The sequence below is a fragment of the Notolepis coatsorum genome, assembly GCF_963971535.1.
Source record: "Notolepis coatsorum genome assembly, chromosome: 2".
Lineage (NCBI taxonomy): Eukaryota > Metazoa > Chordata > Actinopteri > Aulopiformes > Paralepididae > Notolepis > Notolepis coatsorum.
In genome coordinates, this window is record NC_140166.1 from 162,677,200 (window position 1) to 162,696,112 (window position 18,913).

At 46.2% G+C, this 18,913-nt stretch overlaps 1 protein-coding gene across 2 annotated transcripts in view; it reads right to left on the reverse strand.

Moving 5' to 3' along the window:
* The window catches only part of tns3.2 (tensin 3, tandem duplicate 2), a 258,371-nt gene that overhangs the window by 144,361 nt on the left and 95,097 nt on the right, over window positions 1-18,913 (reverse strand). For both annotated transcript variants that reach the window (XM_084308688.1, XM_084308687.1), the window contains exon 13: window positions 5,412-6,425. In XM_084308688.1, coding sequence (XP_084164814.1) covers window positions 5,412-6,425 — 1,014 coding nt within the window. The remainder of the gene's footprint in view (window positions 1-5,411; window positions 6,426-18,913) is intronic.

Consider the following 18,913-nt stretch of genomic DNA (forward strand, 5'->3'; position numbering starts at 1 on the left):
ACACTCTAACTGCACTTCCTTATCTTTTATTATTATTTTATTCCTATTTTCTAATTCCCCCCCCCCCCCCCCCCCTTCCCTGTCCTGGTATGTATGGGTGTGAATGAGACCCCCGGGGGCTGGGTGGGTAACTGGGGAGGGAGAGGGGGACGGGGGACACAGCTGCAGAAGATCAAACTACTCAAGAATTACCACAATACTATGGGCAGGGGTGGGGAAAGAGTGAAATAATCTCATTGATGACTTTCTTCACAGCCACAGCCGTGCTAGGGAGTTTTCTTTTTGTGTTTTTAGTTCTTTCTTTACCTCTTTTTATCTAAATATTTGTGCATAATACAGATGGGTCTGATTGATATTATTATTGTTTTTTTGTTTTTTCTTTCCCAGTAGCATCTATGCTGTATGTTTGAATATTTTGCGGATGTGTTTTCGATAACCTCGGTGTGGGGGGGGGGGGGGGGGGGGGGGGGTGGGTATGAAGGAGGGGAAGGAGGAAATGAAAGGAAGAAAAAGAAAAAAGATGGAAAATGTACGATGGTGACAATTGTAAATGTACAAATAATTTTTCCTGCAATAAAAAAAAAAAAAAAAAAAAAAAAAAGAGTCTACTGTGTCTTAGTAATGCCTTGGTCCCAATGATATTCTTCATAACAGCCCTGTGTATAGTCCATTAGGATGGAGGCCTACATGTATGTCTGTATGACCGTCCTGTAGAACTAAAGGCAGAATAGCGCTTGAGGTGATACTTGGCCGAGGATAGCGCCCCTAGCACCCCAAAGCCGAGGAGCCTACCAGCAAGGCAGCTGGCCAAGAATGTAACTGTCGGGCGATGCAGATAACGTGTTGGTACGGTATGATGGTCCAGACGCCCAGGCGTTCTGGAGAAAGGAGCCACGATAGACTGACGTTGAAGTCTGATTCAGCCTCAAGGCGTAAAACTCCTACCCCTCCCCCCTCCGTATCTGTGTGGACGGGAGGTCGAAACCGCAGAGAAAATACTATGTTTTCAAAAATATCTCTGTACGCGTGGACAGGGTCATTAGTCACACTGGAAGGAATTTTCAAAAAAGGTCAGTTTTCAGTGACCGTAAATGCAGTTTGCGCAACGGGTGAAAGGCCAAAATGCATTGCAGAAATAAGTGATGTTTTTCAAAAATAGCCGTGTAGTACGTGTGGAGACAAGGCCAGGACAGACCACCAAGGGTTAACTTAGGGGCTCATTTCCTATTGGGGGCCACCGGCTCTATAATAAATAAATGTGTGCACTCAAGGCTCGTAGGGTAAAAGCGTCCACCGAATGGCGTTTATATCCATAATATGTAAGTGTGTGTACAGATCAGAGGTTCTGATTTTACACTGCTTACATTGTAGGAATACCTGCTACCTATTTAATCAACATTTCCACCCGTTCAGCAAATACCACACTACCACACACACACACACACACACACACACACACACTTCAGAAACAAACATAGTATCAATGAGAGCATCAATAATACACCTGAGTGATGTCTAGTAAAAAAAAAAAAAAAAGAAAAAATTGGGGCCCCCCCTCAGTGCTGGGCCCTTGGAATCATCCTAAGCTACCCCCCCCCCCCCCCCCAGCTACGCCCCTGTGCCAGGAGGAGCCGGAATTGAACCAGGAACCTTCAGATGACCGCTCCACCCCCTGAGCCACTGTCGCCCCCAGTATCTCTCTCTCTCTCTCTCTCTCTCTCTCTCTCTCTCTCCTCTCTCTCCTCTCTCTCTCTCCTCTCTCTCTCTCCTCTCTCTCTCTCCTCTCTCTCTCTCTCTCTCTCTCTCTCTCTCTCTCTCTCTCTCTCTCTCTCTCTCTCTCTCTCTCTCTCTCTCTCTCTCTCTCTCTCTCTCTCTCTCTCTCTCGCCATCAAAATCGCTAAAATTTTTACCCAGGGACCAGTGAGAAATAGTATACACACCAACCTGCCAGAGACCACTTGCATTGAAACAAGCACAAGTTGAGATTAAAGTTCAACACCATATGTCTATATCTATATTCATTAACCAAGTCAGGGAACTAAGTAACTAGCGATGTACATTCAAACTAACAGCAGGAAACAGACTGTATCTACAATCACGCGACTAGGCCTGGGATGAGTCAGCAACCAGGGGGAGGCAGGATGGCCTAGAGGTGAGGAGGCTGACCGGTAACCAAAAGGTCACTGGTTCGATCCCCGGCTGTGAGCTGGTGACTGAAGGGTGGCTGCCTGGTGTTACATATAGGTAGGGATGCACCGATCTGATATTGATATCGGCCCCGATATGACTAAAATAGCTAGATCGGGTATCGGAGACAATTATGTTTTAATCTTTTATATTAGGGATGTTCGATATTGGCTTTTTTACCGATATACCGATATTGTCCAACTCTTAATTTCCGATACCGATACCGATATATGCAGGGTTCCCCCCCCCCCCAAAAAAACTGAATAATTTCAGGTAATTAACATTACACAATCTCTTGTCATGGAAATTAACACAACCATTATGCATACTTTGACAATAAATAAAATAATCATTTGTTCTTACTTGCTTGCCTGGGTAAATAAAGGTTAAATAAATGTAAATGTTTTGTTTTTGAAAACCGATACCGATATTTTCCGATATCACATGTTTATGCCAATATCGGTAGGCCGATAATATCGGACATCCCTATTTTATATGCTTTATTCAATTAATTGTATTACAAAATATATATATATATATATATACAGCTGATACATTTACATTTCATGTTACATTTTGTTTCACTAAGTTAGGAAAGTAATGTTTTAAGTCAAGCCTGATGTTGCCTTACACAAAATAATGATCCCAGTCTCTTCCACACAGTGAGGCATACAGTTTATTAATTGAACAATGGGTATCGGATCGGTACTCGGTATCGGCCGATACCCAAAGCCCAGGTATCGGTATCGGGACTGAAAAAGTCGGATCGGTGAATCCCTACATATAGGTGCCCACCATATCTGCCCTTGAGCAAGGCACTGAACCCCAAACTGCTCCAGAGGCGATGCACTGTGAGGGGCGATGCACTCTGACCTCTCTGAAGAAATACCTACGTATGGGGGACTATGTGTTTATGTACTGTAAGTAGGAGGGATATAGTGAAAAGACAAATTCCAATTGCCTCGTGTACATTTGACAAAGTCATCTTCTTCAATCCAATGGACCAGGGGTGGCTTTTCCAGACCAGCGTTTGAGACACGTTGTTGTAACGTAGACGTAGACTATGTGTGATGGATCATGTAAAGGATCACTAGTGCCAGACCCTTGGCTACTATTGTACATACCTGAATATTATGCTTTTTACATATCTTTATACTATATCTATATCTGTACATACTGTATCTGTACATACTGTTTTCTGATGACTCTGCGATAGTGGGATGTATAAAGGACGGTGACGAGAGGGAATACCGGGAACTGGTAGTGGACTTCGTCACATGGTGCGATAAAAACCACCTGCAGCTAAATGTGGCGAAGACCAGTGGAGGAGTGCACCTGTGACCCCTGTTTCCATCAGGGGAGTTGATGTGGACATGGTTGAGGAGTACAAATACCTCGGTGTGCACATCGACAACAAACTGAACGGGTCAAAACACGCAGAGGCACTGTACAAGAAGGGCCAGAGCCGACTCTACTTCCTCAGAAGGCTGAGATCCTTCAATGTCTGTACAAGGATGTTGAGGATGTTCTATGAGTCGGTGGTGGCGGGCGCCTTCTTGTACGCTGTGACCTGCTGGGGCAGCGGACTGAGAGCAGGGGACACAAACAGGCTGGATAAGCTGGTCAGGAAGGCCAGTAGCGTGGTTGGGGTGGAGCTGGACTCCCTAGCGAGGGTGGCGGAGAGGAGGAGCCTTGCTAAGCTCCAGGCCATCAGGGAAAACCCCTCCCACCCACTATACACAGACTTGGCGGACAGGAGGAGCAGGTTCAGTGCCAGGCTCACACTACCTAAATGCAGCACTGAACGGCACAGGAAGACCTTCATTCCGACAGCCATCAGACTATACAATGCATTACTGTGCCTCACTGCATCACTGAGCACAGAGTGACAGTTACCATCTTCCTGGACTCTTAGTTTTATAACAGCACTGTACAATATTACATATACTGTAGTCTCAGTATATTTTTACTGTATTTATTTACTGTATATTTTATTCCATTTTTATTCTATTTTATTCTACTCTTATCTTAGGCAATTTGATTTGTTTTGTTATTCTTATTCGTGACCTGTTCTGTCTAAATGTTTAAATGTTGAGCGATTTGCAGTGTCAAATTTCCCTCAGGATAATAAAAGTATTTCTATTCTATTCTATTCTATTCTTACCAACTCTTACTAGTTAGGCTGCTGGCCAGTATGACTTACTACCATAGTGTCTTTATACCTATATCACTGTACATATTAATATTACAACTCTGTACAGTACATACATCTGATTTGCACTATTACTCAGTAGTACTCATTTATATATTTTATACCCAGCTTAATCACCTGTACATTGTACATTACTGTTGCACTTTACTGTTACATTTGCACTCTGGTTGGATGCCAAATTATTTCCGTTGTACTGTAAATGGTAAATGGTGCATTTATATAGCAGCTTTTATCAAAAGCGCTTTACAATTTTTGTTCCTCACATTCACCCATTCACTCACACATTCACACATACTGACGGCGGAGGCGACCATGCGAGGTGCCGACCTGCTCATTGGGAGCAGTGAGGGTTTAAGTGTCTTGCTCAAGGACACTTCGACACGCTGCCCGGGAGGAGAGGGGAAATTAACCAGGAAACGACCGCTCTATCTCCTGAGCCACTGTTGCCCCTACTGTACTTGTGCTGTATAATAACAATACATTTCAATCTAATCTAATCTATTCTAATCGACAGTCTTATGACCCTATTTGCCTCACATTACCATCTACACGTCAACATTACGTTCGATGTCTGAAAGTAGCGCCAACTGTGGTGGCCTTGTTTACCACGGCTCGGCCTCTGCTCTAAGCGCCAGAGTACATTTACCACCAGACTGGTGTGCATTCGGGTCTGAAGTTTCAAGTAGGGATGCACCGATCCAATATTGATATCGGATATCGGCCCCAATATGACTAAAATACTGTCGCTGGATCGGGTATCGGAGGGGAAAAAAATCGGATTTTTTATTATTTTTTATTTTATAATAATATAATATAACGAGAAATAAAATAAGAAATAACAATTCAGTACATTTATATATATATGTGTTCATTTGTTACATTTTGTTTGATACCCAAAGCCCAGGTATCGGTATCGGGACTGAAAAAGTCGGATCGGTGCATCCCTAGTTTCAAGTACGCGTTAATAGTAAATATTACACAATATATCGTGGTCGGTCGCTCTCAGTCTTACCTGACAGCTGGGGTGCGTGGCCCTTGTGACTCAGTCCGTTGGTGTAGAGGGAGGCGGAGCGCGACAGGGGGGCGCAGCGGGTCGGGACGGGTACGAACGTGGGGTCCAGGTCCAGGATCAGCTGGTTCAGTTGCTCTATCGACTCGTCGATGTCCGTGGCTAACGAGGCCAGCTCCTCCTCCTGGCACTGCTCCTCGGAGGGGGCCAACGTGTGTGTAGAAGAGCGTGTGGTGTGTGCGGTGGTGTGTGTAATATGAGTGGTGTGTGTGACGGCCGAGCCCTCCTCCTCACTCTCCAGCAGCACCACACGCTGCACAGCGGCCCTGCTGCTGATTCCTCTGGGGGGCGTGTCCGGGGCCACGAGGGGCGGGGCCTCGACGAGGGGCGGAGTCTCTCCCGCCGGGGTGCTGCACCGCCCCCCGTTCACCCTCACTTCTTCTCCATCCACCACCACGTGAGGGTAGACGTCAGCGAGCTGCTGCTGCTGCACCCAGGTGTGGGTGGAGGAGTATTCTCCGCTCTGGGCCAATCCCTGATGGGCTTCGGGGAGGCTCTCGGAGGAGAGCGAGCCAATGCTGGTCGAACTCGGGAGGTCTAAGGCGGGACCTGCCTCGTCGTCGTCCTCGTCTTCGTCGTCCAGGATGTCAGTCTCCCTCTCGCAGGACGAGGCCTCTCCGTTGATAGTGAGTCCCAGCCCGGACTCGTCTCCCTCGCCGTCGTCGTTTGAGACACAGAGTTCGGTCGTGACCTCCATGGGAGGCTGAGGCAACCCCGGGCCCGCCCCAGGGAACAGCCTCCTCGTCTGGGTGCTGCGTTCGTCCTGACTGGCCGTGGCTCCTCCTCCTCCTCCGGTCCTCTGGGAGGTGACGGACAGGCCCGAGTCACTGCTGGCGGACAGGGCGAGGTCGCTGGGGCTTCTGGTCGGTGTCGGGAATGAAGGTCCTTCCTCGCTGCTCCTCTTCCTCACTCTGGCATACAGGCTGCCATCCACAGGACCCAGGGTTTGAGGCAGGGCTGAGGAAGAGGAGGAGATGAGAGGAGAGGAGTAAGGGTAAAATCCACTATATCCATAAGATGAGAAGCAGATGTGTTCTTTTCATTTCATATGTGTAATTCATTTTCAATTCAGTCAGATCACAATTTAAACCGAAATTGCCATTTTACTTGCTGATGATGACGACAGAACATCCATTCTCATTCACAACAAGTTGGCCAGTACAACCGTTCATGTCTTTCAAGAGTTCAAAGAAAATTCACTTCCTGAATTCATTGAATTGACCCGATTGATCTCAAACCCCACCCTGTCCGAAGGAAGCAACAGTTGTGAATGAAGGATACAAAAAAAGAGGGTGAGGCTTGAGATAAATTGAAATACACACTTCCAACAAAGATGACGAAACCACGTACATGGAAATGAACACACTGCATGGAAAACAGCATGCTAGAACTCAGCCCCAAACAAAACAATGTCACTAAACCACCGTAAACAATAAGTTATTTTTATTTTTATTTTGGGAAAGTCTGAGTTTATTTGGATTTTATGGTGGTTTTTGTTTTTGATCTATTGTGATGTTTCTTCTTGACTTGTACAAGAAGACTTGTACAGCCCATGGGGGCTATTCCATGTGATCTCGGGCTATACAAATACATTTGACTTTATTTGAATTAGTTCTAGGTTAGATCATATTCACACAATTGTTGTCTCCTCTGCCCTTGCCATAGTCCCTATCCCTTATCCCCTAGCTCATAGCCTCTAGCTCCTAGCATCTAAGTCCTAGCCTCTAGCTCCTAGCCCCTAGTTCCTAGCCCATAACTCCTAGCCCCTAGCTCCTAGCCCCTAGCCTCTAGCCCCTAGCTCCTAGCCCATAACTCCTAGCGTCTGTAGTGTGGTAGTGAAAGGTTAACCTTCTGTAGTGTGGTAGTGAAAGGATAACCTTCTGTAGTGTGGTAGTGAAAGGTTAACCTTCTGTAGTGTGGTAGTGAAAGGTTAACCTTCTGTAGTGTGGTAGTGAAAGGTTAACCTTCTGTAGTGTGGTAGTGTAAGGTTAACCGTCTGTAGTGTGGTAGTTAACCTTCTGTAGTGTGGTAGTGAAAGGTTAACCTTATGTAGTGTGGTAGTGAAAGGTTAACCTTCTGTAGTGTGGTAGTTAAAGGTTAACCATCTGTAATGCAGTAGTGAAAGGTTAACCTTCTGTAGTGTGGTAGTGAAAGATTAACCGTCTGTAGTGTGGTAGTGAAAGGTTAACCGTCTGTAGTGTGGTAGTGAAAGGTTAACCTTCTGTAGTGTGGTAGTGAAAGGTTAACCTTCTGTAGTGTGGTAGTGAAAGGTTAACCTTCTGTAGTGTGGTAGTGAAAGGTTAACCTTCTGTAGTGTGGTAGTGAAAGGGTTAAAGTGAGGCGTGTGCACTTTGTAATGAACTCAAATGAGTTTCAAATGTGACTGTATTCTACTTTGTTATAATTGGGCATTACATTTCATTATGTGGATTTGATACCTTTTTATTATAATTTCTTTTACAAAGGAGTTTGAACTACTTTTTTTTCTAAGTAACTTTAGTTAACCAAACTATAGTTCTATTGAAGGTAGCTTTGCTGTAGTTCAACCTCTTCCAGTGTGAAGTGATTGGTAGCTTGTAACACTACGCTTTCTGAGTAGCTTCCCCAAAGCTGCCAGGTTTGTTTTTGCACAATAGAAAAAGAAGCAGATATTAGAGATATATGAAACCTTTCTGTATGTGCCCCCATCCACATGGTATTACTGTTTATGAGTCATTGTGACACAGACACAACAGTCATACACACACACAGCCAGACACACACACACCAGACCATGTCTCTCTCTTCATCTAGATAACACACAGGGACTCTTTGTGTGGGCAGGTGGATGTGACTCTGTTGTGTGTGTGTGTGTGCGTGTGCGTGTGTGTGTGTGTGTGTGCGTGTGTGCGTGCGTGTGTGTCACAGAAAGGACATGTCTGTCAGACCACAGCTCCACCAGAGGCCAGATGAAGGAGATAGCATGTAGCTTAGCGTGTTGCAGAGTCAAACACCTGCCGGTTCAACGTTCGTGTGAAGTCCGCAACACACGCAAGCACCCGTGTGCACACACAGTTACACACACACACACACACATTTGAAATGTTTATTTATGTCCACATGAACAGAAGTACAAGGATGCCTCATACAAAGGACATAAACAATGCGAGTGCAGTCAGAAAATTATGAAAGAACAGTCAGGTACAAGGTGCATGGACGGCAGAATCATGGGAAAAGGTAACAACGCCTCCTCCAAATTGAGCGGCTTCCTATAATTGCTGATACTGAGCAGTACCTGGCTAACTGCTTGGCCTTCCTTTTGGGGAGATCAGCTATTTGTAGGCCCCTCACAACCAACTTGTGCACATGCCCTAGGCTGCCAAAGATAAAAACTAGGAGTTTACATCTGTAGCCTAGCTGTGAGATGGTCTGCTGTAGCTGTTGGTATTTCAGCATTTTGGTTAGGAAGGCTTCTTCTAAGCTGTAGTCAAAAGTACAGCCAACCTCAAGAATGGACACCTCCCTAAGGTGTTCATTTACCACAAATAAATCAGGGGTGTTAGCTGTAATATTAGAGAACATGGAATCATCATTGCACAGGTTGAACATGCTTGGCTTCACAGTAGAATGCTTAAACAGCGTGATGGAGGACCTGAAAATAAGAGATATCTTTCGCTATCAAATCTACTATTCTGTCATGCCTACTTATGTAGAGGCCCCTGTATACATGGCAACCATTTAAGATGTGGGACATGGTTTCAGCTATTTGGTTATTGTCATGATGAATACAGTGAGGAGCATGACTGCCTGGAAACCAGATGGAGAGATTCAGTTTAGATGGTAAGACCTGTAATCTCGCTTTCAGAGTAAAGATAACAATGCACTCATCTATGGCAACATTTTTGAACACAGAGTGAGAGACAGAATGGTCTGCAGCAGGGAGACACGCAATCTTCCCCTGCAGTCTCAACTCAGTCCATTGTTCCCGCTGTCTTTGCTGTTGTGCCCACAGGAGGCGACCTCTGGCATTAGTCAGTGGCAGTTGGTGATCCATTCCACACACAGACATAGATGCTCTGACAGAGATACTGGGGTCAGATATAATATTCTCTGAGACAGCCACTGCCTCAGAGTTAGACCCCACCCACTCCAGGGTAACATCAGCCCAGCAACACATGTCATTAAGGTCCGGCCAGTCTGACCACACATCGAAGCCAGGAGAGCGACTGTCCAGCTTTCCATTCGGCTTTCTCTTGAAGCCTAGGAAGTTAGGGTCCGAACCACGCGCCAGGGGGACCTTACGTCTTTTTAGGTCCAAGAAAAGACACACACACACACACACACACACACACACACACACAAAGAGACAGACAAAGAGACAGACATGAAGACACGTACACACACATACAAAGACAAAGAGACATACATGAAGACACACACAGACACACACACACAAAGAGACAGACATGAAGACACACAGACACACACACAAAGACAAAGAGACAGACATGAAGACACACACAGACACACACACACAAAGAGACAGACATGAAGACACACAGACACACACACAAAGACAAAGAGACAGACATGAAGACACACACACAAAGACAAAGAGACAGACATGTAGACACACACAGACAAATATACAGACATGAAGACACACACACAAAGACAAAGACAGACAAGACACACACACACACACACACACATAATCCTACCCACTCATCCACATATACACACACTAAGTAATACAAAATACAAATACAATCTATGTAATAATAATACGATCTTCTACCTTCTATGTTCACAATAGTTTAGAGATGGAGAAAAACTGTTGGAAAAGTTGGGGGGAAACAGTGAGGAAATGAAATGAAATTCATAAAAAAATAAAAGGATGAATAAATTAATGACTGATAAATAAAAGCAGAAAAGATCAAAGAGAAAGCCAGTGGTTGGTGAGGTACTGTTAGATGACAGACAGACAGACAGACAGACAGACAGACAGACAGACAGACAGACAGACAGACAGACAGACAGACAGTCAGACAGACAGACACAGAGACACACACATAGAGACACACACACAGAGACACACACACACACACACACACACACACACCGTAGACACAACACACACTTTAAAAGCCGAGGCTAATGTTGAGGTAAACCACAAAGATAAACAGTGCAGTAGAACTGCGGCACGACAGCAGACAAGGGCAGCGACTCACTGCAGGGTCTTTCGAGTGTCAATAATATCTTAAGGAAGTAAAACGCAGACATGAAACATGTTTCTAAACGTCCTAAGAGGTGACGTGATTAGTGATCAATGAGGTGTTATCGATCAGAATCTCTAACCTTCCCTTCAAACTCCTAGACTGAGCACTGTAGAGACAGATATTACCAAACGGTAATAACACTTCAACAGAACATCTTTCCGCTCCGTCATCAGTTTCATAAAAACCTTATAGATACAGTACATACTGTCCATATATAGCCTGTTTAGATGGATAATAATGCTTTAATGATCAGGCTTGATGTTAACATCTGCTACCAGCCTATACTCTGGTTGATCATTTGCTTTTGGCTAGAAGGTCTGTCAGTTCTAATAATCATGTTTACAGCTAACCAAGCTGTGTTTGATCACTCTCTCTACTGAAATACATTGGGTCTCATTCACCAACGGATTTACGACAAAAAGGGCTTTCTCTTAGGGCCATTGATGAAGTCCTTGGTGAATGAGACCCAATGACTATAGTTGAAGCCCCTGGGTGACTGAAAGGTGAACATCATGCTCCCCTACTTACAGTAATGCAGTACATGGACCACGGCATTAAGAACTGCGGAGGTGCTGCCTCTTCTGCAGTCCAGAGAGAGAGGCAGTAAAACTCAAATACCAGACATGCATGGTAAAACCTCACAGCTGGTCCAACAGACCCCCCCCCACACACACACACACACTAGTGGACACACGAATGCACAAAAACACTCTCCCTCTCACACACACACACACGCACGCGCGCACATCCTGTATCACTCCCACGCTATGACCTCAACAAATACACCGCAATTGCCGCACGATAAGTAACAGTACGACTGCACAATTAACGGTACAACGTGAATTATCGATACACACAAACACTAACACAGTCCACACACCGTTTTTCACCCTCCCTGGGGTTATGAATGATCTCACGTGAGAAGGTTAGGATCTTCTGAGAACCCAACGTTCTAATGATGATGATGTCGCGACGGCTTACTGTACTAATCCGGAGCAACAGGGGTGGTGGTGTCCGTGTGCTCTTTTTAAGATAACAGATCCCGTGAATAATAGAAGAAGAAGAAGAAGAAGAAGAAGAAGAAGAAGAAGAAGAAGAAGAAGAAGAAGAAGAAGAAGAAGAAGAAGAAGAAGAAGAAGAAGAAGAAGAAGAAGAAGAAGAAGAAGAAGAAGAAGAAGAAGAAGAAGAAGAAGAAGAAGAGAAGAAAGAAGAAACCTTAATACTAGCAGAACAGAAACCCAGGAGAGAAATCAGCTCACTTCACGCAGCGCGGAGAGAGAGAGTGGAGGAGGAAACACAACAGGAGGACAGGAGGAAACACAACTTTCACTGTTCCCACTGCAGGCAGCTGGGAACAGGATGGAACGACGCGGAGAAGCCTTCCATCTGAAGTCCCCTCGGAGTCCCACGGAGGAAAAGAGAACCAGATGACCAGAGAGAGAGAGAGGGAGAGATAGGGAGAGAGAGAGGGAGAGAGAGAGAGAGAGAGAGAGGTAGGGGGGGGGAAGAGACACAAGGACGTGGACGGAATGAAAAGTAGAAAGGCAAAGATGGATTAGAGAGGGGGGGGAGAGAAAAATAGAGAATATAAAAAGAAAAAAAAGTAAATTCAGACCAGCTTTGTTGTGGAGTTGCTCTGCTGCTGCTGCTGTTGTTGTTGTTGTTGTTGTTGTTCTCTCTCTCACTCTCTCAGGCTGCCACAGGAAGATAAGCAAAGAACATTCTTTCTCTAAAGGTGCTAACAGCCCCCTGTGTCACTCTGCTCTCTCTCTCTCTCTCTCTCTCTCTCTATCTCTCTCTCTCTCTCTCTGTGCTGTGAGTCCCCGCCTTCAACGTAGTTTTGAAATACTCTATGTTTTTCTCTCTGGTCCCCTCCCTCTCTCCCTCCCTCCCTCCCTCCCTCTCTTCCTCTCGTCTGTCCGTCCCCCTCCGCTAGCCGTCCTCCTCCTCCTCACACAGGTAGGACTGTGGACTGACTGACTGCCTACAAGAGTTCTCTTTTCCTTGGCAAGCGCTTGAAGGAGACCGAGAGGTGGATCATTCAACAGCCAGCATCTACACACACACACACACACAGACGTACACGTGCACGCACACATACGTACATGTGCACGCACACACACACACACACACAGACGTACATGTGCACGCACACACACACACACACACACACACACAAACATACACATACACACAAACACACGCACAAATATAGAAACGTACACACACACACATACAGGTGAGGGAGTTTATGCAATAAACATTATGCACGCACACAGACACGTAAAACACACAGGGCAAAAGACCTTGGGCTGGCCAAATATGGCGCTGGAGAATGTAAACATGGGGGCCTCGCTGTGTGTGTGTGTGTGTGTGTGTGTGTGTGTGTGTGTGTGTGTGTGTGTGTGTGTGTGTGTGTGTGTGTGTGTGTGTGTGTGTGTGTGTGTGTGTGTGTGTGTGTGTGAGGGGGATGGGGGTATATGAGTGGGGTTGAACAGACAAATAGCTATCTGCAACCTGAACCTGTGAGCGACAGACAGCCAGAAAGGTAGCCGGGGAGAGAGAGAGAGAGAGAGAGAGAGAGAGAGAGAGAGAGAGAGAGAGAGAGAGAGAGAGAGAGAGAGAGAGAGAGAGAGAGAGAGAGAGAGAGAGAGAGAGAGAGAGAGGGAGAGACAGACAGTAGGGCAAGAGAGACAGCCAGATAAGGGAGGAGAAAAAAAAAGAGTGAAAGAAACAGCTATTTGGAAAGAGGACGATAGAAAGTGAGCGATAGAGAGAGAAGGAGAGAAAGAGAGGGAGAGAGTGATAGAGAGACAGTGCGATATAGAGAGAGTGACAGAGAGAGAGAGCAACAGAGAGAGAGCAACAGAGAGTGACAGAGAGAGAGAAAGACAGTGAAACAGTGATAGAGAGAGCAATATAGAGATAGAGTGCCAGAGATAGACAGAGCGAGAGAAAGAGAGACCGACATATATATATAGAGAGAGCATGACAGAAAGAGCAAGTGATATATAGAGAGAACGATATGAGAGACAGCGTGATAGATAGATAGATAGAGAGATAGAGAGAGAGAGAGAGAGAGAGAGAGAGGGGGGGGGGGTTAAAACATAACCATGTGTGGTTGAAAACAACATTCTTCCTCTGACGGGCTGCTTCAGACTGGCACCCTCATTATGTTCCGTGTGTTAGTGGTTAACACAACAGCTGTGTGTGTGTGTGTGTGTGTATGGGGGGGGGGGGGGGGGGGGGGAGATGCCCTGCATGCACGTGTCTGCGCAGTGCGCACACATATCTGTATGTATGTATGTATGTATGTATGTATGTATATTATATATTATATATATAGGTATGCGTGTATGTATCTGTGTGTGTGTGATTCCATGTTATTTGTCCTTAGACATACAGTACAGTACATGTGTTTGCTTACATGCATGTATGTGTGTCAAGAGTCAAGAGTTTTATTTGTCACGGCATACAAGTATACAATGAAATGCGGGGGGTCTTGCCCGCAACGATTGTGCATAGTACAATAATAATAATATAATAAGAATCCAATAGAACAACATTGTGCAATACTACAAGTAATGAAAGTAGGGCATATCGGTATATGTACATGAGTTTTTACAGAGCATGGTAGGACATACTAGGTCCTCCTGTGATAGTGCAATACACTGTTAGCTACGGATGAGGCACTGGGTCTTTATGTACACTGCTATACAATGCTATATTATACAATCTCAAGTTATACTATACTATTCTTAAAGTGACCTTTCCTTTTGTAGAAGTGTGAGCGTGTGCAGCATGAGTGTGTGTGTGCTCATGTTAAAGTGGCTTCTAGTGTGTGAGTTTGTACAGTGTGTGTGTTGTGGTTGTGCTCATGTGTGCTTGTGTGTGGAGAGTTCAGTGTTCAAGGCTCTGATGGCCTGGGGGAAGAAGCTGAGCCGAAGTCTCTCTGTCCTAGTTGCTGGTGTTCGCAGGCGTTTTCCTGACCGCAGCTACTTGAACAGGCTGTTGTTGGGGTGGTGAGGGTCTTTCATTATTCTGCAGGCTCTGGAGTTGCACCTCTTGTTATATAGGACCTGCAGGGGTGGTAGTGCAATACCCGTGGTGCGCTCGGCTGAGCGTACCACTCTCTGTAGGGCCTTCTTGTCCTGTGCCGTGCTGTTTCCATACCAGGCAGTGATGTTTCCAGTCAAGATGCTCTCTACAGCTCCGGAGTAGAAGGACTGGAGTATCTTCCCAGATACTCTGAAGAGTAGAAGGACTGGAGTATCTTCCCAGATACTCTGAACTTCCTTAACTGTCTCAGGTGGTAGAGGCGCTGCTTCGCCTTTTTTACGACCCCCAGGTACTTGAAGGTGCTCACCCTGTCTTCTCCTAAAATCCACGATCAGCTCCTTGGTTTTACCAATGTTCAGGAGCAGGCTGTTGTCCTGGCACCAGTGTTCCAGTACCTCAACCTCCTCCCGGTAGGCCTTCTCATCGTTGTCCGAGATCAGCCCCACCACCACTGTGTCGTCCGCAAACTTCACTATGGAGTTGGAGCTAAACTTGGCCACACAGTCATGTGTGTATAGTGAGTACAGCAGGGGGCTCAGAACACAGCCCTGGGGGGACCCGATGCTCAGGGTGATGGTGTTGGAGGTCTGACCCCCCACCCTGACCGCCTGGGGCCTTTTACTCAGAAAGTCCAGTATTCAGGCACTCAGAGCGGAGCTCAGACCCAGCTCGATCAGCTTGTCCACCAGTCTGGTGGGGACTATGGTGTTGAACACTGAGCTGTAGTCAATGAACAACAGTCTCACATAGCCCCCCTTCTGGCGGTCTAGGTGAGAGAGGGTGCTGTGCAGTACTTGGGAGACTGCATCATCAGTGGACCTGTTTGGCCTGTATGCAAATTGCATAGGGTCCATATCACTGGGAAGGGAGGCACATATGTGATCCTTAACCAGCCTCTCGAAACATGTCATGGCCACAGAGGTGAGTGCCACCGGTCTGTAGTCATTGAGACCTGTTTGGGAGGATTTCTTTGGTACCGGGATAATGGTAGACATCTTGAAGCAGGCAGGTACCACGGATTCCGCCAGGGATAGATTAAATATGGTGGTGAACACAGGGGCTAGCTGGTTAGCACAGGACTTAAGTATGCGTCCTGTTGGGGCGGCTATGTGGTGTAGTGGGCAAGGCGCTCGCCACCAATGCAGGAGACGCTGGGTTCGAGCCCAGCTCTCCGCATTGCTATCAGCTTGGCTGGTCGTTCATACTAACACAATTGGCAGTATTAGGGGGTGGGAAAGCTGATGGGTGGAGATCGGACGTTGTGGACAGCGACTCCTACAGGTCGGTTGGTGCGCCTGCGCAGCAGAATCAGGAAGCGGCGGGGGCGGCGTGTCCCTCCCACACAGACCCCCGCCGCTGAGAGATTGCGCTGTGCAGGTGAAAAGATGCGACGGCTGCTTCCTCGAGTACCGGAGGGGACGCGTGATGTAAAGGTGCTCCCATAGTCCAGCAGACTGTACACAGAGCAGACTCCGCGGACGTCCGCGCGGACTCTTGAGCTTTGATCTCAGCGGACAGCAGACCCACAGGTGCGACGCTCCTATTTTCTGAGGCGCGGACATCCGCGCCGCTGACTTGGTGTCACACCGTTTTGGTTGACATCGAACTGCATTAAATGTGACACTGCGCGAGCGATTGGTGGCGCGAGGAGAGAGATGAGCCCGTGAAGCGCTCTCTCTCTCTCTCTCTCTCTCTCTCTCGCTCTCTCTCTCGCTCTCTCTCTCGCTCTCTCTCTCGCTCTCCCGCTGATAATGTTCCCTCTGATCTGCCAGTACAGTAGAACAGACAGAATTGTGGGAAATGTAGTAAAACTGGTGCGAGAAATGTAGGAAATAGACCGCGGACGTCCGCTGAGATCTGCTCGACTATGAAAGCTCAAAGAGCCGCGCGGACATCCGCGGAGTCTGCTCTGTGTACAGTCTGCTGGACTATGGGAGCGCCTTAAGGCTTCATCCACATTGCAGCCGGCTTGTGGGAGGCATGGCCTAACAGCGTTCGAGACAGGGGAGGGTAGAATTGGACGATACGAAATTGGGATGGGAGAATATAGAAAATGGGAGAAAAAAGTAGATACATGTGTGTGTGTACAGAACGCACGTCTATAGCATGTTTACATGGTGCTTTTCCACATATCTCCCTCACAGTGTAGTGGGTGTAAATGACACGGCTGCACGGAGCAGATTCAGCCCTGGTACAGAACAGCTGGAGAACAAGCCTCAATCACCGGCTAAACTGATTGTTTCAGCTGTTATGTCTGGATATGTGTGTGTGTGTATGTGTGTGTGTGTGTGTGTGTGTGTGTGTGTGTGTGTGTGTGTGTGTGTGTGTGTGTGTGTGTGTGTGTGTGTGTGTGTGTGTGTGTGTGTGTGTGTGTGCGTGCGTGTGCATGTGTGTATGTCTGTGTGCCTGTTTTTGTGTTTATGTATATGCATGTTCATATCATATATGTGTGTGTGTGTGTGTATGCGTGTGTGTATGCGTGTGTGTATGTATGTGTGTCTGTATGTGTGTGTGTATGTGTGTGTGTATGTATGTGCACGCGCGCGTGTGTGTATACGCGCGTGTGTATGTATGTATGTATGTATGCGTGCGTGTGTGTGTGTGTGTGTGTGTGAGTGTGTGTGTGTGTGTGTGTGCGTGCATGCGTGTGTGTGTGTGTGTGAGAGCGAGTGTGTTATTGTAACTAAAAGAAAACTCCTGAAAAAAGACAACCCTCTGAACACACGGGTCAGGTCAACCCGCTATCCGGTCGCAGGCTCCGGGAACGTCCCCGCACCCGTTCCCAGGAACGTCGAAAAAATCGCTCCGTGACCGTGACAGTTGTAAGCTGTCGCCCCTGACGACCAGAACATTACCCGGGGAACACATCTGTGGAGATCTGAAGCCGCAGAGCGCTGGGAGCAGCAGCCGGGTTCCGTCCTGCATTAGATCGGACCCTTCAGAACCGGGCCGGGCAGTGAGCTTAGCTCCACGTGGACGGCTCGCCATCTGCAGCCGTCTGGGTTTTTCGCCGTCCGGTTTATTTTCCCCACGAGAGCCGCCAAGCGAAATCGGAATAAATGTAACGGATAAAAAAAATACATCAAACCGGATAAACAAACGTGTTATTAACCCTTTCAGAAGGTTAACCTTTCACTACCATTTCACTGGTAGTGAAAGGGTTAACCTTCTGTAGTGTGGTAGTGAAAGCGTTAACCATTTGGTAGTGTGGTAGTGAAAGGGTTAAGGTTTTAAATGGTTCATTGTATGAAGTGGTTAGAGGTAGGATGTTCTTTATCAATTAAATCGGTTTGGTTTGTCAAATAATTTTTTATGGTTCAGCACCGATTTTACGTTGTATTCATATATATTATTATTATTATTACTATTATTGTTTGTGGGTTGTCAACTCGCAAATAATACAGGAGAGGAGTGAACACAGAGAAAGACACACACAGAGAGAGAGAGCGAGAGAGAGAGTGAGAGTTTTCTTTTTAACGTTTCATTTACCGCGAAACAAAACCTATGAAGTGTCAAGGTTCACATGCACAATACAGCTTACCCTAGGATTTGACTTGATTCAACAACAACAAAGCAGTCGGGGCAATGGCAAGCTGGAAACGGTCGCAAATGGGGTTACACTTTACAAAGCTAGATGGTGGTTACTGATTCCGATTGTAGTTATTTATATTGTCTAGCGTGGTTTGTTTAATCGTTTTATACTTGTTATTTTGTAAAATACAATACCTTTATTTATTTATTTATTTAAATATATAGATGTTAACACTTTCAGCGCCAGCCATTACCCTTATCCTTGTAGCTAACGCGCCAGGTTTCCATAGCCTACTTTCACTGTGCGTCACTATGTTTGGAGAGCTATATGTATATTCTATATTATAGCTATGGAGACAATACTATGGTCATTTGACAGTCACTTTCTTGCGTCGAACACGCAAAAAAGAGATAATTTTTTCATGTATGTATCGCGCGTTATCCCGTGGTGAATATTGTATAGTTTAGGAGTGATCCGGGCTAATTCCTGAAAATATATATACGTTTATGGCGCTGAACGGTTGGCGAGCAAACATGTATATATACGTGGTTGGCCGTGAATAAGTTAATTGTACCTTTTCGTTCCGCAGAATAGTT